This window comes from Phocoena sinus, chromosome 15 (assembly GCF_008692025.1).
Source record: "Phocoena sinus isolate mPhoSin1 chromosome 15, mPhoSin1.pri, whole genome shotgun sequence".
In the NCBI taxonomy this organism is placed as follows: Eukaryota; Metazoa; Chordata; class Mammalia; order Artiodactyla; family Phocoenidae; genus Phocoena; species Phocoena sinus.
In genome coordinates, this window is record NC_045777.1 from 16,214,415 (window position 1) to 16,236,940 (window position 22,526).

The 22,526-nt window shown below is 48.9% G+C and overlaps 1 protein-coding gene across 2 annotated transcripts in view; it reads left to right on the forward strand.

Moving 5' to 3' along the window:
* The window catches only part of JPH2 (junctophilin 2), a 65,477-nt gene that overhangs the window by 8,749 nt on the left and 34,202 nt on the right, over nt 1-22,526 (forward strand). For both annotated transcript variants that reach the window (XM_032606874.1, XM_032606875.1), the window contains exon 2: nt 16,694-17,483. In XM_032606874.1, coding sequence (XP_032462765.1) covers nt 16,694-17,483 — 790 coding nt within the window. The remainder of the gene's footprint in view (nt 1-16,693; nt 17,484-22,526) is intronic.

The following is a 22,526-nucleotide window of genomic DNA, read 5'->3' on the forward strand; positions in this document are numbered from 1 at the left end:
GCTTAGAGTAGCCAGATCTGGGTCCAAATCCCAGTGGGGCCACTTCTTAAGTCTACAAACATAAGCGTATCATGTGAGCTCTTTCACCTTCCATTTCCTTTTTTCCATTAGGGATGTCAAAATCTCCCTCAAAATGTGATTGAAACAATGAAATGAGATAATACATAAAAAGGACTTGGCAGGATGCCTGGCACGGAGGAAATGCTGAAACATATATTCTCTTCCCTGTGTTTCTTTTACAGTCCAAAGGGCGAACTAATTCAGGATGGCCTGAACCACACCTGCCTCCGTTTGGGGAAGAATATTTCAGTACAAAACGTAGCTTTTGATTTTGGAGCACTTAAGTAAGCCAAGACTTTGCTTAGTTCTGCCTTGGGTCCTGCCAGTGTAGATGGAACCCAAGACAGGCATGATTCCATTTCGAATGTAGAATCAGCATAATTTAACCTCATCTTGGAAATCTCATGTCCCAGTTCACAGCCAGGGGGTCAGCATAAGAGTCATCTGGGCTGCTGTCACAGCAGCTTCTTAGCATTTATCCGGGACTCCAGGGGAGCAGAGTGGACCCTCAGTGAGACAGGGAAGTGGATGTCACTAGTCCTCTCTGCAGCCTTGTTTTCTGGGATGCATGTGTCCAGTTGGCCAAATCTCCCCAGACGTACCCCTGTCCAAGGCCAGGCCCTTGGCATTCATCGAGCTGGCTTGCTTCCAGGGCCTGCTAATTTCATGTCCCCAGCAGCTGTTGCTTGGACCAGCCCTGGCTGCCACACCTTTGTGAGGAATGTCCAGTCTCATTTTCTAAGGGCCCTGGTTGAGGGCGGGGTGTGGGGTGAGGGAGACAGGCTTGCTTCCTGCCATAGCCCAGAGGGCCGCTCCTGTTCTCTTCTTTCCTTTCCCAAGCCAGAGCCACAGAGTAGGTGGGCTTTGGGTCTGGTCAAGACCAAGGCCTCTACTTAACTACTGCATAACTGGGAGTCGACTGACCCGGACCCGCCTGGCAGAATCGAGAGGGCGATCAGGGGCAGTGGGAACTCCAGAAGCCTCTCCCCCTAGGCGAGTAGTGAGCACCTTGTGCCTGGAGGTATTCAAGCATGTGCAGCTGACCATTATTTGAACCGTGTAGAATGGGGGCCACACCCTGAGGCCTGAGGGTGGGCCGCAACCTGCAGGAAATGCTCTGTGTGGCACGCACAATGTTTTTCTTACTTTTATTTTTAATTAAATTTGAATCCTTTGTGAATACCGTCTTAACAAAGTGATCAAATTTCACATCATTGATGACAGGACAACCAGACAATAGGGGCCTTTGTTGGGATGTGCAGAGAAGGACACAGCATCCCCTATATAATATTCCTGCCGGGAAGGTGTGGTACAGGGTAGTTCACGCAAGGCCTGGTAGGCCATTGTAAGAATCTGGCTTTTACCCTGAGAAAAATGCGGGCTATAAAAGTGACAGGCTCTGACTTTGTTTAGAGGGCTTCCTTTGGCTACTGTGTTCAGAGGCGGTTTGGGGGCAAGGATGTGGTGCAGAAAGGGTAGAAGCAGGGAGATCAATTAGTGTGTCTATTGCAATGAGACATGACGATGGTTTGGACCTTCAACCTGGATCAGCAGAGGTGGGGAGAAGTGGTTGAGCTCTGGGTCTGTTTTGAACCTGGAGCCGAAAGATTGGGCTGATAGATTGCATAGGGGGAGTGAGAGAAAGAAGAGTCAAGGAAGCTTCCAAGGCTTTGGCCTGAGCCACAAAGGATGGCGTTGCCCTGAGCTAAGATAGGGTGAGGGTTTGAAGAGGGAAGGTCAGGAGCTCGGTGCTGTACACTGAGAGTCAGCAAAGCCCGTTAAACACGGCACGTGGGCGTGAGGTGAGGGTTGTGGGCGGGCGTGCACACAGACAGGGATCCCTGAGCAACCAGTGGGGGGTCTGAGCCCAGGCCGTCTCCCCTTGATCCCTTTCCTCCCCCACACTCAATTATTTCTGGCTTCCAAGGCCCTCAGCGTTGTTGAGCTGACCCAGGGCCTGGCAAAGATGCTTCCCCCGAGGCCCCAGGGTTGTCAGCATCCGCTCAGTGTCACCTGATTAATCCCCTGTTGGTGATCCTGCGAAACCAGAGACAGTGGAGTTTGATGGGAGGTAGCATTGGGGGGCCACAGGAGGGGACTTCGGGACCACCTCGCAGGCGAGCCAGAGAGCAAGGCCTTGGGATTGTTACAGGAAAAACGGAAGAGCATCTATATGCCCACCCAAAGGGACTGTTCAATTAATTCATAAGACCATGCCAGGAAGTACGAAAACCATTAAAAAGACCGAGGCAGAACTACACCTCAATTAAAAAAAAAAAAGTTTAAAAAGAGAGAGGGAGAAAAAAAAAAAACAAGACAGAGACAGGGACTTCCCTGGTGGTCCAGTGGTTAGGACTCTGAGCTTCCACTGCAGGGGGCGTGGGTTCGAGCCCTGGTCGGGGAACTAAGATTCCTGTATGCTGCACGGCGCAGCCGGGGGAAGGGGGGAAGGACAGAGACAGACCCACCTATACTCATATGGAAAGGAATCTAAGACATTTTAAGCAAACAAGAGCCACTGGACAAATATTTATTGCGGGGGGAAGGTGTTAGGGTGGGGAGCAGCTAATCTTTTAGTTCACTTGTGATATATACAGGCTTGTAAATAAGTAGAAAAGGTCCTGGAAGGACTGAAATTGTTAACAGTGATTACCTCTGGGGAGACAATACAAGAGTTTTTTTATTTTAAATACTCCTCTGTTGTTTGAATTTTATGCAACGGGCACGTGCAACTTTGTAAGTTTTTCAAAAGTGCTCTCCCCGCAACACGTAAACGTTTATATGCTGACATGCTAAGAAGCCTTCAGGGTACAAAGAGAGTTTGGGGGCTCTAAGGAGAGTCCCCTGGAATCTAGGCTCAGATCCCAAAGGAGTTCCCTTCATTCTGCCCCACTCTGGGGTATTCAGCTCTTCAAGGTAAAGCAGGATTGAAAGGGCAAGGAAGGCAGGCGATCTGTTCTTTAGTCCCAGCTGAGCTACTGCCTGGCTGTGTGGCTTTGGGTAGGTCCCTGTACCACTCTGTGCCTAAGCTTCCTCCCCTGTATAATGAGGGGCTGAACCACACTTACTCCTGGAGGTAAGTCGATTTCTCGCACATGCAACATCAGCTACTCGACTGTGGCTGCCTGGAGAGGTGGTGAGGGGAGACTGCTCCGCCTTATTAGGATTCAGCATCATGATCGATTAACAATGTCTGTTGTGGACACAGGATGGGGAAGTGGTAGCCCATGTGACAGATGACTTGTTGCCTTGGACTAGATGGTCTTCAAGGTCCATTCCAGCTGTGCCTTTCTTGGGATTGAAATATTCTCACTTACCCCCGAGTTGAGGTTGTCTATGACCCTGTTGTGCATGTGTGGATATCAGGAACGCGACAGTCTGTATTAGCTACGGGGCGCTGGCATCAGCTCCTACTGGTGCATGACGGCCCATTGTTAAGTTTTCAGGAATTTTGCAAGCTGGCTGTTCGACCGCTGGTAGCTTCACTGGCCAGGGTGGGAATATTTAGATGATGGAAATTGGCCGACGCGATGAATCAGGGTTGTTTGTTTTTCCAAAGAGCTGTTTTACCAGCATACCAGGAACAATGTGCTAATACGAAATGCACTTCTCTCCTTCCCACCCAAATTTAGGGCAACCAACCCTCCCAGTTTCCAACCCTCCTGGTTTGCCTGGGAACTGTCCTGGTTTTAGTACTGAAAGTATTAAAGTTTCTCGGGAAACCCCTCAATCTCAGGCAAACGGGGATGACTGGTCACCCTGCAATCCTTTCCCAAGAAGTGAAGGGAGCCAACATTTATCGAGAGTCTGAGGTCTCTGCTAGATAACTCACAGGACACTCACAGCAACCCTGCAAGGAAAATTGCTTTGCTTCCTTTGCTGAGCAGAGATAGACTCAAAAAGAACTTGTCCAGGGCCAGGTACTCATGTACTCATTTGACAGTAGCTGCTGGATGCCTTCTCTGGGCATCACATTGAGGGCTGGAGATGCTGTGGTGAGCAAGGCATTGGGTCCCTGCCCTCAAGAGTGTGCATTCTAACAGCAGAGACCAGCATTGGACAGTTATTTAATTACAACATGGGATAAATAATTTGAAGGGCAAGTAGAGGGTTTATGAGCTGATAATGGGTGAGCCTAGTCTGGCCGGGTAATCAGAGAAGGCTTCCTTGAGGAAGTGATCTTAGCCTTGAGGCTGAGATCTTAAGGATGGGTGATGGGAGGACCACATGGTGCCAGACAAAAGGAATACTGAGTGCAAAGGCTTGGAGGTGGGAACGGAGCATGCTGTGTTCAAGAAAAGGTGGGGGCTTCCCTGGTGGCGCAGTGGTTGAGAGCCCGCCTGCCGATGCAGGGGACGCGGGTTCGTGCCCCGGTCCGGGAAGATCTCACATGCCGCGGAGCGGCTGGGCCCGTGAACCGTGGCCACTGAGCCTGCACGTCCGGAGCCTGTGCTCCGCAACGGGAGAGGCCACAACAGTGAGAGGCCCGCATACTGAAAAAATAAACAAATAAATAAAAAAGAAAAGGTGGGAGCACAGAGACTGGGAGAGAGAGTGGGATACATGAGGCTGGAGGGTTGGCAGGGCCCAAGCCAAGAGGGCTTCGTGGGTCACAACGAAGAGTTTGAATTTCATCCTTACAGCAGATGCTGTGGGACACCCTCAGACATGCCGCAGGAGCAGGGTCCTCTTTTCCCCAGCTGCCGGAAGTTTGGGCTGCTGATGGCTCATAGCTGGCCATTGCCCTCTGTCAAAAGGAGGTGCCCCCCTCTGGGGGTAACCCACAGTTAAGGACTAGTTGATACAGGAGTACAAAGACCCAGCCTCCTTGCTTTGATTTTGGACAACTCTGAAGGGCCATACCAGCTCCAGAGATCCCCATGCGATCCAGTGAGGCTTTAGCTGCAACTGTTCAACTTCTTCCACTTATTGAAGCCTGCTTCCTTCCTTACGGCTGTTTGCCCTGAGAGCCCTCCCCCCAAAATCACCCACATGCAATCTCAGTCTCAGAATATGTTTCCTAGGGGACAATCCTCCCTCAAGGTACTGGGAAGCCGTCACAAAGTTTTACGTGGGGATAACCTGATCACATCTGCATCTTACAAAGGAGATGACTCTGGTGCCAGCGAAGCTGGATTGAAGTGGGTATCTGGGGAGGCAAAGACCAGGGCAGACGCTACTGTAGTTAACCAGGGAATATTGGCACAGCCCTGCACTAGATGGACGGAGTGGAGATAAAGGGAAGTGGGGAGAGATTAAAGAGATATTCAGAGTCAGGTCTGTTTCCAAAACCCAAGCAATTTCCATTATTCTTTGCTGCTCCCAAAGATGTCTCAGGTTTGACTTGCTCTCTCTGGGACACAGGATCCATGGTCTTCATCAAGGTGGTATGGGTCCCCTATAGTCAAGAGCATCTATGTGGCTGTCCATGGCATGGGCATGTGTGTTCACCACAATGTGCATTCCTGGTTTACCTCATCTGATTTAGGGTGCCTGGACAAGAGCCGTGACCCTTGGACTCTTCTGGCACTCACTCCCCTACCTGCCATGCTCTATCTTAAACCCTGTCTGAAATCTATTGTTGATGCTTCCGTGGTCCTGCCCAAAGATCTTGAACTAACTTCTAAGACTACGTGAGAGGACTTGGAGAAGGATCAGAGATGGCTGTTGGACAAAATAGACAATATATAGACAAGATAGCGGCCATAGGTGGGAAGAAGTGATGAGAGTTTGGAGGAAGGAAGGTGGCCTGGGTAGGTTTCTGAAGGTGGTGGCTTTGAAAGTAGGCTTTGGGGGATTTGGGGAGGAAAACTGAGAAGGTGAGCTGGGACCAGGTCATGAAGACACTGAACTGTCAGGTAAGGACTTCCATGGGCAGTGGGGACCCCTGGAGAGGAGCTACTCCTGATTCCTTTCTCTCCATCTCTGTTCAGTCCCCTAGGGACACTGACAGTTGGACCTCAGTTTCCTAGAAATAGGCAGGTGTCACCGGCCAGAGGGGATGGTGTTCTCAGTAGTCATTCTGTATTTGGAGGCAGAATCCATGGTCTGACCCACAAGTCTCTTCTCTGTCTCCCCTTGGGTTTCTAAAACGGTCATGCTTTCTTCCGAGCTGAAGTTTGGGTGAGGGTTTCTGAATCTTTCACTTGTAAGGGGTATTCTGAGGTTCTTAGAGGTACAGAGGAGAAAGCACTGGCCAGGATGCTTGGCTGTGATCACCAACAACTGCTACACTGGTGTGATCATAAGCAAGTTATTTACATTTTTTTTTTTTTTTTTTTTTTTTTGCGGTATGCGGGCTTCTCACTGCTGTGGCCTCTCCTGCTGCGGAGCACAGGCTCCGGACGTTCAGGCCCAGCGGCCATGGCTCACGGGCCCAGCCGCTTCGTGGCATGTGGGTCTTCCTGGACCGGGGCACGAACCCGCGTCCCCTGCATCGGCGGGCAGACTCTCAACCACTGCGCCACCAGGGAAGCCCTATTTACATTTTTAGTGTCAGTTTTTCCCACTGTCAAATCAGAATGCTAATACTTGTATCTGTTTGGATATTTTTTTCTGTCTGCAAGTAACAGAAAACCCTAACTCCAGATGACCTAAACTAGCCCTTTCCAACAAAAATATGACATGGGCTCCAAACATAATTTAAAATTTTCCAGTAGCCACATTTAAAAAGGTGAAATGAATTTTAATCACATCTTTTATTTAACCCATTACCCCAAATATTATAATCTCCACATGTAATCAATATGTAATTATTAGTGAGATATTTTACATTCTTTGTTGTACTAAATCTTTTTATTTTTATTCATTTATTTATTTATTCATTGGCTGCACTGGGTCTTCGTTGCTGTGCACTGGCTTTCCTAGTTGCGGCGAGCAGGGGCTACTCTTTGTTGAGGTGCGCGGGCTCTAGAGCGCAGGCTCAGTAGTTGTGGCACGTGGGCTTAGTTGCTCTGAGGCTTGTGGGATCTTCCCAGACTAGGGCTCAAACCTGTGTTGCCTGCATTGGGAGGCGGATTCTTAACCACTGCGCTACCAGGGAAGTCCCTGTACTAAAACTTTTAAATTCAGTGCTCAATAACCACACGCATCTAATGGCTACCGTATTAGAGAGCACAGACCTTGTTTAATAAGGATATTTCTAATCACACATAAACAAGAATCCAGAGGTAGGCAAGTTTCAGGACTGGTTAATTTGGAGGCACAACAGCATCAGCAAGACCCAGGTTCCTGCTACCTTTTTGCTCTGCCATCCACAGAGTGTCAGTTTTGTTCTCAGCTAGTTCCCCTCATGGTCCCAATATGGCTGCCACAGCTCCAGGAGTCATGTCCACATGCGACAACATCCAGCAGAAAAAGAGGGTATGTTTCTCCACAAGTACCTCTTCAGAAGAACTAAGAACTCTTTCTTGTCTCCCTTGCCCCACACCTTTTGCTGACTTACCTCAGGTCTCAATGCCAGAGTTCATCACATGTTCATATGCTCATGTCTAATCCAATCACTGGCAAGGTGGATAGACTTGAATGCCTGGCCTTTTTTTTTTTTTGGCTGTGCCTTGCAGCTTGCAGGATCTTAGTTCCCCTACCAGGGACTGAACCTGGGCCCTGGCAGTGAAAGCACCGAGTCCTAACCACTGGACCACCAGGGAATTCCCGAATGCCTGGCTTAGAGCAATCAAGATTTACCCCTGGATTGTAGACCTTACTCTGAGTCACATGGGAGGAATACTGGACCCTGGGACAAAAATTAAGGCTGTATTAGCAAAGAGGACAATTGTTGTTGGGTAAGCAACAACCAACAATAGCTGTACAATAATACCTGCTCCCCTGACCCCACCAGGTTAAACTGATGTGCGCCTTATGGTCATTTCCCAAAGTGGGTTCCATGGAATACTAATCCTGACAGGTGTTCTGCAAGAAGGGTCCTCTGATTAACTAGCATCTCCTCACGGAGACTCATGGTCCCCAGGAGCACTTTAGGAGTTCTGACAAACTCCCACAGGCAGGAAAACTCTCATTTCATTTAACCTCCTCAAACTGTCTTGACTTCAGAATTGTTTTTCTTTTTTTCCTTGATAAAATACATTAACACCAGTTTTGCGAAACACAGTTTTTGGAGATCCTGCCTTAATGGATTATTAAGTTATACAGCCAGGAAAATTTTCCACAGGCCATACACCTCCAGTTTGGCCTCTTATGGTCAGAACTGGATGAGCCGTACCTACCACGTTGGGAAGATTCCTGCAGACCAGGTAGTGGATAGAGGCCCCAGTGACTCAGGCCACAGGCATCCTTTTCCTGAGAAGGAATGAAAAGTGCAGTTTTGCCCTAACTAAACTCATCCAAAACTTGGATTCAGACCCTATGGGAAAGTCGCACGTCAGGGTGCTGGCGTGTGGTTACTTGCTTATTTTCCTAGACTTAGTTTTGATTACCCTTTCGGTGTCTTCCTTCCCTTGCTTTCTCTTTGTCAAAGCAAATGTATTCACACTGACGTTTAAAACCACAGAAGCCCTCTTACCTGATGTCATCAATACCAAATGCAAGCTGGTTAACTGAATGTTAGAAAGATTTTTAAAATGATTTATATATCTTATGACATTTATTTTCATTTATATCACATTTACGTATAGTGTATAGATATTCAGTCTTTTTCATTCACTAATCTTTTGATGGCAAAGCTTTTTTGCGGGGGGAGAGAGAGAATGTGCTTCGTGGCTTGCGGGATCTTAGTTCCCTGACCAGGGATCGAACCCGGGCCCTAGGCAGTGAAAGCACAGACTCCTGACCACTGGACCGCCAGGGAATTCCCGGCAAAGCCTTTTTTATGATGGCAGTGGAGTTTCCCACTGTCTTCCATTCCTGTAACGTATCATCTATAATTTCCAGTTTCTGTTGGTTTCTTTAAAATGGAGCAAGAAATTAAAGACACTGCAACGTAGTCCGAGTGTAGAAAACGTCTAGATTTCTATAATTTTGTTCCAACCTTTTATAGTTATCCCATTCATGCCAAATTTGGGAGCGATTTTTAAGGAACTGTCTCCCTGTGAACATCCAAAAACATTCAGCTTGTGTTTGGAGAAGACTCTTCTTCTGTACACTCATAGTCCATTGGTTTAGAGAACAAATATTAATAAATTACAAAATTTCAATAATGAGTACAATGGAGGTAAACAGGTTTAGGAACAGTCTTAAATAAACACACAGTTCCACATGTGGGAACAGAGGCGTGGATTTGCTAGGGCATAGGCTGCTGGCCAGGCACATCAGGGTGCTAAGGGCATCAGTTAGCAGGTTTTACAACAGAAGAACAGAGCATGGTGGCTAACTGTAGGTCAGTGGAAAACTTTTACAGAATTCATATTAGAATCATCTGAGATGCTTTCCAGTATCCACATCAACTAAGTCATAATCTCTGGCCCTGGGGAGTGGATCTTAAACTATAGATGTGGCTTCCAGAAACTCCTCCATCCTGTGTGTTTAGAGGGTGTGGAGGCAGGTCTCACTGATGAGCGGACCCCCAAATGTTCTTCTCAAGGACAGAAGTTCTGAGGCCCGACTCAGGGGTATTCCCAAACCAGCGAAAGCCGGGCATTCCAGGCCACCAGCCCGGTCTCTTACCAGCACACACACCTAGGCAGAAAACCAGAGCTGGTCTCATTCTCTCCCTCTGAGTTCTCTCTGTCCTCCCTGGCTCCTCTTCATCTTCCCAGTTAATCCCAGTTAATCCTTTGCCAGCTTTTCTGAGCAAAGACTCTGACCTGCCAAAAAGCTAGCCTTTATTGAGCACTTGCTGTGTGCTAGCTGCCTCACATAGAGTTCACTTAATCTTTGGTCAACCAACCCTCTCCACTCCACTGCCAACCAAGATCTGGATCGTCATCTCTCTGGACCACACTGCTGGGGCTGCTTAACGTTTATTTCTGATGATTGATTAAATCCAGTCTATTGCTGGCACTAGACTCCAAGCCCCTTGAAGGCAGGGACCACGTCTATTTATTCACACTGCATCCCCAGCACCCAGCCCAGTGAATGCAGGGTGCACTGCAAATACTTGCTGATTCAAAGGAATGAATGAAAAACCATATAAAGTAGGTATCATTACCTCCATGTTATAGGACAGCTGAGGCTTACCGGGTTTCAATAACTTATGCATGTTTTAGAACTATCCAGTGTCAGAGTTAAGGTTAAAACCCAGGTTATTCTATACTAAGCCTGAAGGGGAATTGCAGGGAGAAGGCGATATTCAGGTTTTATTAAACTTAGGAGCCTGGTCTGTATATTAGGACTACATTTACCATGGTTACAGACTTCACCAGCCTTTTACAAATAGCCCAATAACTCCCAGAGTTAGATGTGAGTATTCTCGGTAGCCACTGCCAGTCCCTACTGAGCACTTACCATGCGCTGAGTCATGAGGGGAAAGAAAAATGCAGTTCCTGCCCTTGAAAGAACAGCAGGGTGTCATTCAGGAGAAAATCCTCCCAGATTCATCAGATGTTAACTCACGGCTTCCTCAGGCCTGGGAACTGTGCTAGTTGCTGAGATCACAGCAAGTAAGCTAGATATGATGCCTTCCCTCTTGGAAGCCACAGTTTGGTAGGGAAGGCTTAAGGTGAATAAATGATCATAGTAATCAGTTAGCTGCTACTACACACAATGCCCAGAAGTACTGATATCATGTGGTGGTACTCAGGGGGAAGGGCTCAGGAAATCATCCTGGATGTAGTCAGGTTTAAGCTGAATCTTGAAATATCACTAGAAGCTGACCAGGGGAGGAGAGAGAAGAGCACACCAAGAAAAAGAAGGGAAGCATGTGCAAAGGCCCTGAGGTAGGAAGGCGAGTGTGACTGGAGAGCTGTTCAAAAAGAGTCAGGAAAGGTGGGCAGGGGCAGCCCACTCCGGGCTTTGTAGGCTGCTGAGAATCTTGGTCCTTACCCTGCGGGCAGTGGGAAGCCCTGTAATGTCTACAAGTCCCAGTGAGGGGATCATCCCCAAGGGTATTAGGAAGCGCTTCCTTACATAGAGGCTCCTCTCAGCCAGATGGCTGTGGGTGGGTCCTCCTCTCCCTCTTTGGATGCATTCTTCCTGTCCCCAGAGAGAACTGTCCTGCCTTAGAGAGTCAGGCAGGGGATGGCTCCAGCACTTGGCTCTTCCCCCTTCCCAGGGCCCCATCACTCCCAGCCTCCCCTGGGTGTTTGTGCCTCTTACCACTTGCTCGTAAGTTTCCTAATATAGCCTGGCCATTTCCTCCCCAACTGGAGGCCAAGAGCTCTTCTCCTGTTGCAATCTCAGTTTTTCCTGGGCTTAAAGTGGCCACGTCAGCCCATCTCCTGCCAAATTTAAGCCAAAGGTAGACTGGTTGATTTAATTTCACAAACTTGTCCATTCTCGAGATTAGATGTCTTCTTTCCTTCCTCTGGCTTACCATCTTCTCTGCTCTTTTCTCACTCACTTCCCCCTTTGATTTATATATATTTTTTCTTCTTTCTTCTGAGACTTCTGGAAGGAGCACAGCCAGACATGGGTGTGAGTTTTGACTCTGTGCATTTATTAGCTGTGTCATTTTCGGTGAGCCTTATAGGAACTATTAAATATCTCTCTGGTCATTTCGCAGACCTGTTTTCAGATGGATAGAGCAGAAAGAAAAGAAAATAGTTGGAAAGTGCTTGCTATTCACTCACTCACTCACTCATTCAGCAAATATTTATTGAGTACCTATTTGATACTGTTCTAGGTACTAAGGATACAACAGTGAGCAAAAAGAATGGAATCCCTGCCTTTGTGGAACTTACATTCCAGTAGGAGAGATGGTTAATAAACAAAAGAAAAAGCAAAATATATGTAATATTAGATATGCTATGAAGGAAAAAAGAAAGCAAAGAAGGGAGATAAAAAGAAAAAACCTTGGGTGGGGGTTATAATTTTAAATAGGGTGGTGAGGGAGTCTTCAGGGAGATGACATTTGAGTAAAGGCTTGAAGATGGTGAGGGAGTGAGCCATGCAGATATCTGGAGGAAGAACATTCTAGGCAGAGCAAACAGCAAATGCAAAGGCCCTGAGGCAGGACCATGGCTAGTGTGCGAGAAGAATAGCAAGGAGGCCTCTGTGGCTAGAGTGAAGTGAGGGAAAGGGGAGAATGGGAGGCGGTAAGGATGGAGGAGTGATGGGGATGAGATCAGGTAGGGCCTTGTGGGTCACTAAGGACTTCAGCTTTTTTTCTGAGTAAAAGGAGCAGAGCAGTGTCGTGATCTGGCTTATTATATTTGAACAGAATCCCCCCTGATAGGTGTGTTAGGGAGATAATGGTGGCTCAGACTACCATCTAGCAGCAATGGGGGTGGTGAGACGTGGCGAGATTCTAGATTCACTTGGAAAGTAGAGTGGACAGGATTTCCTGATGGATATTTGCAGGACGCTGTACTGGGTAGGGTTTTTTTTTTTCCTTAAAAATTTATTTACAAATTATTCATTTATCAAATCAACTTTATTGAGGGATAATTTCCATGCAATAAAACACATTTTAAGGGCACAGTCTTTTTTTTTTTTTGGAATTTTATTTTATTTATTTTTTTATACAGCAGGTTCTTATTAGTCATCCATTTTATACACATCAGTATATACATGTCAATCCCAATTGCCCAATTCATCACACCCCCCCACCCCACCCCCCCGAGGTGTACAGTCTTGACAAACGTCTACACCTGTGTAACCACCAGCATAGTCAAGATACAGAACATTTACATCAACTCAGAAAGTTCCCTTGTGCCCCTGCACAGTGGATCCCCCTTACCCCTCTGGTAATCACGGATCTGCTTTCTATCACCATAGTTTAGTTTTTTCCAGGCTTTCATGTCATTGGAATCATATGATTTGTCTCCGGCTTCATTCCCTTGGCACGTTTTTGAGATCCACCCATGTTGGTGTGTGTTTCAGTAACATGCTACTTTTTATCGCAGACTAGTATTCCATTGTGTGGTTGAGCGCAGTTTGTTTATCCATTTTCCAGTTAATGGACATTTGGGTTGTTTCCATCTTTTGTTGTCTCCCAAAGAAGCCGGAAAACAGGTATTATTTTTCTACTTTCCAGGTAAGGAAATTGAGAATCAGAAGAAGTAGCTTGGTCAAGGTTCCCCAGCTTAGATGGTGTTTGAAACCAGTTTGTCTCTCTCTGTGTTTCTTTCTGTCCCCCTGCTTCCCACACAATGTGGCCCCATGTGGATGAACTTGGAAAATGGAGCATAATAGTTTTCTATCTGTCTCCTCACATTTTCATCCTTTGTAGCACACTCTCATTTCTTTATTCCCTACACTTGCCACATAATCCCACTTCCCCCCTTGAGTCAGACCTCAGTTCAAATCCCAGTTCTGCTTCTTCCTCACTGTGTGACTTTGGGCAAGTCACATAACCTCTCTGAACATCAATCCACCTAAGAAATGGAGAGCATATTTGCATCTTCCTTTGCGAGGTCATGCCCAACGCTCTCATCTCTCTCTGTCTCTCTCCATTTCTCTTTGGCCCTGTTACAGTTGATATTCTCTGATCGTTGGTTTTCCATGGCTGGTCATTGGAGGGAGGTGAGCCCTGCTGTCCCCTCACCCCTGGCTGTTCCTGCCTGCCGTACTGAGGGGCCAGAAGCACCAGACACCCTCCCCAACAAATTAAAGCAGAATTTCAGGTGGCAAGGCCCGTGGATCTGTATTTTATCTTTAGCTTCTCACATGCATCCAGGATTGAGAACTGTGGGCTCAGAGCATGAGATAGACTTGGGTTTTGGTCCTGCTTCCTTGGTCAAGTCTAGTAACTTCTCAGATCACCAACTTCCTCTCCTGTAAATAAGCATCTGCATGAGACCCACCTCACAGGATTGCTGGGAGGTGTAAGTGAACCCCCCGCACTGTACGTGATCCTTGACGGGGTCTCTTCACACACAAAGGGCTGGGGCTGGGTAGGCGTGGGACCCTGAGCTGGAGCAGTCTGTGCTGGGAGGGGCCGGGCCGCGTGGAGTCATGGGGACTCACTGTCCTTTGCCTCCAGAGTCACAGTGCCCCGATTCCTAGAAGCCCAGCATCTCAAAGTGAGGCCAAACCTTAGAGCCTCATCACCAACATGTCATTGACTGATGGGGCAGTTGAGCCTGTAAGAAAGGAAGAGAGTCACCCAAGGTCACACAGTGAGATGGCGTCTCTGGACAGGTTCAAGCCAATCAATCAGCAAATATTTCTGGAGCACCTCTATGTGCCAGGCACTGTCCCAGATGCTGGGGATACATCAGAACAGAAAACAGGAAAGATCCCTGCACCCACAAGGCTTCCATTCTAGCAGGGGAGGAAAAGCAATAAATATAAATAAATAAGTCATATGGTATGTCAGAAGGTGACAAATGCTATAGAAAAAAAAGAAAAAGTAGATCACGGATATCTTGGTGCTTGTGGGGACACAGGCAGACTGTAGTTTTAAATAGGGTGGTCGGGTAGTCCTCAGTGAGCAAACACTTGAAGGATATAGGTAGGAAAAGAGTTCCTGGCAGAGGGAACAGCCAGTGCAAAGGTCCGAATGGGAACATGCCTGTCAGGTTGACCTTAAGAGTCCCTTACCAGCCATCCTGGGTCTTTGTTGTTAAGCCATTTGGTTCTTTTGGTTAACTAGGGCAGCACATCAGCTTGTGTTTAAAACAACGGCTCTGAATTTCCCCCCTCCCTTCAGTGAACATGATGTGTCAGGCACTGTTCTACATACAAAAGGCACAAAGACGAAGGCAGAGAGATGGCTTTCAGTGGTGCTGCTGCGGAGAGACCAAGAAGGTAGAACAGCTGTGTGTGGGGGTGAGGGAGGTGTTGAGTTGGAGATGCTGTGTAACATCTGGGGGCATCCATCTCCAAGGCAACATGTGGAGCTGCAGAGGGGAAGAAGTTGGGGATATATTCAGGAGAATCTGCAGGACACAGATGGCAGTTATAAAAACACCAGATGATGCAGTCACCCAGGGAGGACGGGGAGGAGGTTTTGGACGGAGCCCCGGGGAGCACAGCCTGTTAGGATGGGGGTGGAATACGAGGACATTTTGTCACCTTTGTATCAGCTTGTTCACACAACTCAGGTGACCTCACACGCTAGCATAACTTTGTAAAATCACACCACACATATCTTCTCTTTCTTAGTTCTTCAGCAATATTAGCTCATTTAAACCTCCAACAACCCTATGATGTAAGAGTCAATTGTTACCTGTTTGACGGGTGAGAAAGCTGAGCCTCAGAGAGGTTAAATCACTTGCCCAAGGTTACACAGCTAGCAAGGGCAGAGGTAGGGTTCGGACCCAGCAGCCTGGCTCCGCAGTCTGTGCTCCTAACCATTACTCTGTGCTTCCTCTCTATTCACGTCGTGGCCACATGCACAGATTCTATTTCCCAGGAGATCAGGTATTCACACTCATGGACATGCAAGGCCTTCTTGTTACCAGCTTCCTGTACACGCCATCTTGCGTACCCGTCGTCTTACACGGTCTCAGATTCATTAATGCGTACAACTTCACACACTCACTCAGCCTCGAGTGTCTCAGATTACTTTGTGCTTTAACACTCAGATGGCCTTGTGTACTCAGACCTCACACATACCCATAATGTCACCTCCACTGGGCACTCACTCCAGTGTGTACACACCGCATCATACACTCATGGGCTCACAGAGGCAAAGGACACCAATAGGCACATTCCTAACAGTCTCCTCTACCCATGGCCTTGCACAAATACACACTCGCCTGTGCGCTGCAACATTCACACCGCTATGCAAACTCACCATCTTATCCATTCATGACCTTGGACTTTCACGTCACCTTGCACACTAGGATAACCATGCACACGCATTCAGCCTCACATACCGACAGAGCCTTGCCTGCTCACAAGTTTGCACTCTTTGATCCTCTAGTAGTCTTGCATCCTCACTCAACTTTGCCTTTCCTGCATACTTAAGACCTCAAATGCTCTCATTACCTTATATACGTCCCATGCTCACGTGATCTCGGTCACCCTCTGTGCACACACTGCCTTGCACACTCAAGCTTCCACACTCACACAAATGCAATATTCACGCTACCGCACAAACTCACTGTCGTACCACTCGTGCTCTGGCACATTCATTTGCTCTGTGTGATTCCAAATCTGTGCACACTCACAGAGCCTCATCTGCTCACACAACCTCACACTTAAGACGGACTCACTCAACCTCACCCGATTTCGCACAGTAAAAGATCCTGGCGCATTCCCACCAACAGAAATACTCACACCGGTCATGCAAACTCCTTCCGGCCTGTCTGCTCGTGTCCTGGCACGCACTCCCGGGGCCCCGCCTTCCCGCACAACTTCACACACCGACACTCGTTATCACACCACCTCACTCCATCTTGCACGCTCGTGGCCCTGCCACGTTCCCACCGACGGAAATATTCACACCACTACGCAGACTTCTGGCTTGCACGCGTTTGTTCTCCCACACTCATTCACGCAACCTCACACACTCGGAGCCTCACAGGCTTTGGTCACTCCACCCTCCCTGCCCCGCAAGGGTCTGGCCCGCCCCGGCGCCCCCGGGGGCCCTGTCCGGCCGCCCCACTGACCGCCCTCTCCTCGCCCGCAGGGACGTACCAAGGCCAGTTCACCAACGGCATGCGCCATGGCTACGGCGTGCGCCAGAGCGTGCCCTACGGGATGGCCGTGGTGGTGCGCTCGCCGCTGCGCACGTCGCTCTCGTCCCTGCGCAGCGAGCACAGCAACGGCACGATGGCCCCGGACTCGCCCGCCTCGCCGGCCACCGACGGCCCCACGCTGCCCGCGCCCGCCATCCCGCGCGGTGGCTTCGCGCTCAGCCTCCTGGCCAACGCCGAGGCGGCGGCGCGGGCGGCCAAGGGCGGCGGCCTGTTCCAGCGGGGCGCGCTGCTGGGGAAGATGCGCCGCGCCGAGTCGCGCGCGTCCCTGGGCAGCCAGCGCAGCCGCGTCAGTTTCCTCAAGAGCGACCTCAGCTCGGGCGCCAGCGACGCCGCGTCCACCGCCAGCCTGGGCGAGGGCGCCGAGGGCGCCGACGAGGCCGCGCCCTTTGAGGCCGACATCGACGCCACCACCACAGAGACCTACATGGGCGAGTGGAAGAACGACAAGCGCTCGGGCTTCGGCGTGAGCGAGCGCTCCAGCGGCCTCCGCTACGAGGGCGAGTGGCTGGACAACCTGCGCCACGGCTACGGCTGCACCACGCTGCCTGACGGCCATCGCGAGGAGGGCAAGTACCGCCACAACGTGCTGGTCAAGGGCACCAAGCGCCGCGTGCTGCCGCTCAAGAGCAGCAAGGTCCGCCAGAAGGTGGAGCACAGCGTGGAGGGCGCCCAGCGCGCCGCTGCCATCGCACGCCAGAAGGCCGAGATCGCCGCCTCCAGGTAGGACCCCGGGGGCGGGCGCAGATGAGTTGTGCCCCGCTTGGGTAAGAAATCCTGAGCCAGGGCAACCTAGGAGGCCCTGTTTCGGGTTCTTTCTCCATCAGGGGCTCCTCCATGACTCTGTATAGAGGACTCTATATAGAGGGTTCATTGGAGGTGCTTCGGGATCTCATGTCACCTGTTCATCTATTGTCTAGACATCCATCCATCATCCATTCATCCATCCATCCATACACTCAGTGACTCCCATCCACCCATTCACCCAACCCCTACCTTCACTTTTAAACCTTACATTCACCCAACCGTTATAATATCAACGTGAACGACCATCTCTCTACCCACCTATCCACCCAGCCCCTTAACTTCCTGCTTACTCATTCAACCACCCAGTCACCCATCCAGCCACCAGCCATTCATCCAACCACCCAGGCACCCATTCAACCACCCATCCATCCCCTCATCCCCAGCACCCACTTTCACTCAACTTCTCCCATCCACTGAACCACCAGCCATCCTATTCAACCATGCATCCATTCACCCAGCTACCTCCATTTATCCAATCACCCCACTACCCAGTCATGTTTCCATTCACCGAAACAACATCCACTCCCACCCACCTACCCAGCCATCCAACTCTCCATCCATTATGCATCCATCCAACTGCCTTCATCACCCAACCATACTTAGATCCAACAATCCATCCACCCTTCCATTCACTAAACCACCTCCATCCACCCATCCGCCAGCCCTGCATCCATCCACCCTCCATCCATTCAGTACCTACCCTTTCATCCATATTCAGGCCCCTCTATGTCTTTTTATTGTACTTCAGAAAAAGTTCCAATGTTGCCTTCAAAGATTTATAACACCTACTGTGTGCATGGCACTATTTTAAGTGGTTACAGGTATTGACTCATTCAGTCTCCTTAACAGTTTTATAATATTGGTACTATTTTTATTTCCATTTTACAGATGAGCTAAATGAGGCATTGAGAGATATGGTGGCTTGTCCCAAATCACCCAGGTAGCTAGTGGCCAGGTCGTAGGTGGTTCCTCCCCTCCTATCCAGCCTCATTTTCTACCACCCTTTCCTTGGATCTGGATTTTTTTCTCTGTACCAGTCGCACTGGCCTTTTATTATCCTTCTCTGGTTCTTCCTGTCAGAAGGCTTTTGTTCTTCCTGGTTCCTTTGCCTGGACTGCTCTTCCTTTCTCTTGCTGCCCACTTAATGTCTATTCCTCCTTCAGAGCTCAGGTCAAGCCTGACCCCCATAGAGAGCTAATGAGGCCCAACCCCCCATCTCAGGCCACCTCTCACTCAGCTGCGTGGATGTCTTCTTAGAACATCTCACAGTTGCAACTTTACGCTGCTTATGTGATTTTCTTTTAACCTAATACTTATAAAGGGCTTCCTATGAGCCAGTCACCATTCTGAGGTCTTTACATCCATTAACTCATTTAATCTTTACAAGATCGTGAGGGGGTAGGTACTATTATTATTCCCATTTTGCAAATGTGGCTGAGCTGCGGGGACAGCAGAGCGTGTGGCAGGACAGTGGTGACAGGTACTAGCCTGTCCCAGTGCCTGTAGCAATCCTGCTGGCGGCTCAGAACGAACTGGGCTGGAGGCTTTCGCACTGCGGTCTTCAGGATTAAGCAGACCGAGGGTCAAATCTTGGCCCTACCATCTTTTAGCTCAGACCTGGGCAAGTCAGTTGGCCCGTCTGAACTTCCGTTTCCCCATCTGTGGTGCCACCGTTGCTTAGTTGTATGTTCTTGGCTAAGTCAACCTCAGTTGTCTCATTTATAAAAATGGGGCTGGTCTGAGAGTTAAGAAACATAGTGCAGGTCCAGTGGTTCACAGCCCTGTCATGGCGTGAGTTCCCCTGGAAGCCAACTTGGAGATGGAGGTTAGTGTGCGGGAAGTTTACAGGAGCCCTCTCAGGATCAGCACCTGTGGCGAAGGGAAGGCGGCAGGACTGGGCGGACGGAGATGCTGGGCTGCCGTGCAGTCTCCACAATGCGTCAGCCGACCACAAGGGGCAGCCTGCAGTGCAGATGACCTTCAAAGTTATCCCAAGTTGAAGTGAGGGAGCCGGATCTTTACACCTTCTGCACTGGATGCGGGCTAACGTCCAGAAAGGGGCGTGACCTGGGGCTGGATGGCTCTCCTCAGCCAAGGGCAATCCCTGGACAGGACTGACAGCGGGCAGCAGTCTGAGCAGCTGGGTTGGGGGCAGGGGGAGGGGAGAAATAAATCCTTGGTTCTGAAGGGGAGACTGGGTAGCAGATCACATTGTCTACTACAGTGCTGGCCACCTAGCAAGGACTTCATCAATATTACTAGTCATTGTTGTCCTTCGATGAATTCATTCTACAGATGTGGAAACTGAGGCTCAGAGAAGGAAGACAATATGTTTTAGCCCACCTGACAAGCGAGTGAGAGAACCAGGGCTTCAGCCCCTGGCTTTCTGATTCCAAAGCTTTAACCAGCACGTTTTCCCACTCTAAACTTTGTAAACTTTAAATTGTCATGAACGTATGCGTAGTTAGTATCATTAAGGCAGAAAGAAGGTGTGGGTAATTTTCTTAAGACTTCTTGGTTAGGGGCAGATCCAGGCTTGTGACCAGGCGATCATATAATTTATTGTCGACACTTTTATGAGTAAAAGGGGGGCACTTTTTAAAAATAACACTTTTATGGTGTACTGATTTTAGATTTACAGAAAAGTTGCAAAGATAGTACAGAGAGTTCCCATATACTCTCCGCCCAGATTCCTCTAATGTTAACTTCTTTCATTACAGCAATACATTTATCAAAGCCAACATTCATACCTCACTGTTACCTAAACTCCAGACTTTAAGGTGGTGTCTGCCAGCTTCTTCTACTATAAAGTTACCATTTTCCCCTTTCCCTAATTTAATCTTTGGAACACAGACATCAAGTTCAGCCCACATTCAGGACGGAGAAGGGTCTGGAATTAAGCTCTACCTTTTGGAGGGGGAAGTATCCACATACATTATTTGGAATCCTTCTGTATGGAAGATTTGTCTCTTCTTCCAAATGGAACGTTTAAAATTATTATGCCAAGTGTATATAGTTACGACAGGTGTAAGCCAGGACTGTCTGGGGCCACCCTGGGACACAGCAGAGCTTAGATTAGGTAAGAGCTGAAGCTCTTGATTTGGAAGACCAAGAGTTAGAATTCTGGCTCTTCTACTGAATTGCTATGTGACCTTGCCCAAGTTGCCTCACCACTCTGAACCCTGGATCTTCTTTCTTCCTAGGGTTTTTTGGGGGAGTAGATGAGCTAATGCCTGTAAAATGCCTGGCACAGAGCAGCCAGCAATAAAAGCAGTCATTGCCATCATTTAACATGTTCGCTTCTAAAAGTGAGGAAATGGAAGCTTGGAGAGAAGGAGGGATTCCCCCAAGCTCTCCCCTGCTGGGGGCAAACTCTTGACCCTCTCTGCCCCTTTGCTTTCCCTGTCCTTCCTGCCAAGGCTGTGCCCTTGAACGTGAAGGTGTTGAGCTGCCTCCAAGAAGGCTGCCAGGCCCACAGCTGGGCACTGAGTCTCTGGAGTGAGAAGGTGGTGCCAGCTTCCCCCACGCGGTGCCACTGGGAGGGGAGTGTAGGGGAGATTTGGATTCCTCATCCTGGATGCCCACGGGGCTGGTGGCATGTGGGGGGCAGCTGCCTGACTCGGTTTTAAACTCAGATTGAATTTCCAATTAAGGTCATCTTCGGGTTAGGAGGAAAAGCAGGGTTGTCTTTCTCCTGGGAGCTTTGGTGAGTATTCGGGCTGCAGAGAACAGAAAGCCTTCCCAGCAGCCTTCAGGCCCAGGCAGGTCTAGGGTTTCTGTCTATTGTGGCCTCAGGCTCCCTGTCCTGGGCTTACATGGAAGCTATCAGCTCAAAGTCTAGGATCAGGACAGCTTTCCCAGGGAGAAGGGGAAAGCTGAGAAGTCTCATCCCCTAAAGTGGGCGATGGATTGAAAATGATTCTAGATCTGTGCTGTCCAATATGGTAGCCACTAGCCGTATTTGTGTGTCAAGCTCTTGAAATGTGGCTCATGTGAATTGTGCTGCAAATGTGAAACACACACTGGCTTTCAAAGACTTAGTAAGAGGGGCTTCCCTGGTGGTGCGGTGGTTAAGAATCTGCCTGCCAATACAGGGGACAAGGGTTCGAGCCCTGGTCCGGGAAGATCCCACATGCCGCAGAGCAGCTAAGCCCGTGCGCCACAACTACTGAAGCCAGCATGCCTAGAGCCCATGCTCTGCAACAAGAGAAGCCTGCACACCAGAATGAAGAGCAGTCCCCACTTGCCGCAACTAGAGAAAGCCCGTGCGCAGCAACAAAGACCCAACACAGCCAAAAAAAAAAAAAAAAAAAAAGACTTAGTAAGAAAAGAATGTAAAGTAACCTAGTAATAATTTTTTATATTGATTACAGGTTGAAATGATTATATTTTAGATATAGTGGGTTATGGGCTTCCCTGGTGGCGCAGTGGTTGAGAGTCCGCCTGCCGATGCAGGGGACACGGGTTCGTGCCCCGGTCCGGGAAGATCCCACATGCCGTGGAGCGGCTGGGCCAGTGAGCCATGGCCGCTAAGCCTGTGCGTCCGGAGCCTGTGGTCTGCAACGGGAGAGGCCACAACAGTGAGAGGCCCCCGTACCGCAAAAAAAAAATAATAATAATAATAAATAGATATAGTGGGTTAGAGAAAATGTATCATTGTAATTAATTTCACTTGTTTCTTTTAAATTTTTTGAATGTGGCTACTAGAAAAGTAAAAAAAATTACATGTGTGTCTCATGTTATATTTTTCTCGGACAGTGTTGCTCTAGACCCATTCAGGGCCCTAAGGAGATAGTCCAACTCCTTCACTGACCAGATGGGGAAACTGAGGTACAGAAAAGGACAAAGAGATACCCATAGTCACTGAGTGATCAAGGGGGGAGCTAGCTTCATGGTTCCTGATTTTGTGACTACGAACTCTTTTTGTAATGCCTTTTAAGGTCGTGGATACTGGGCTGT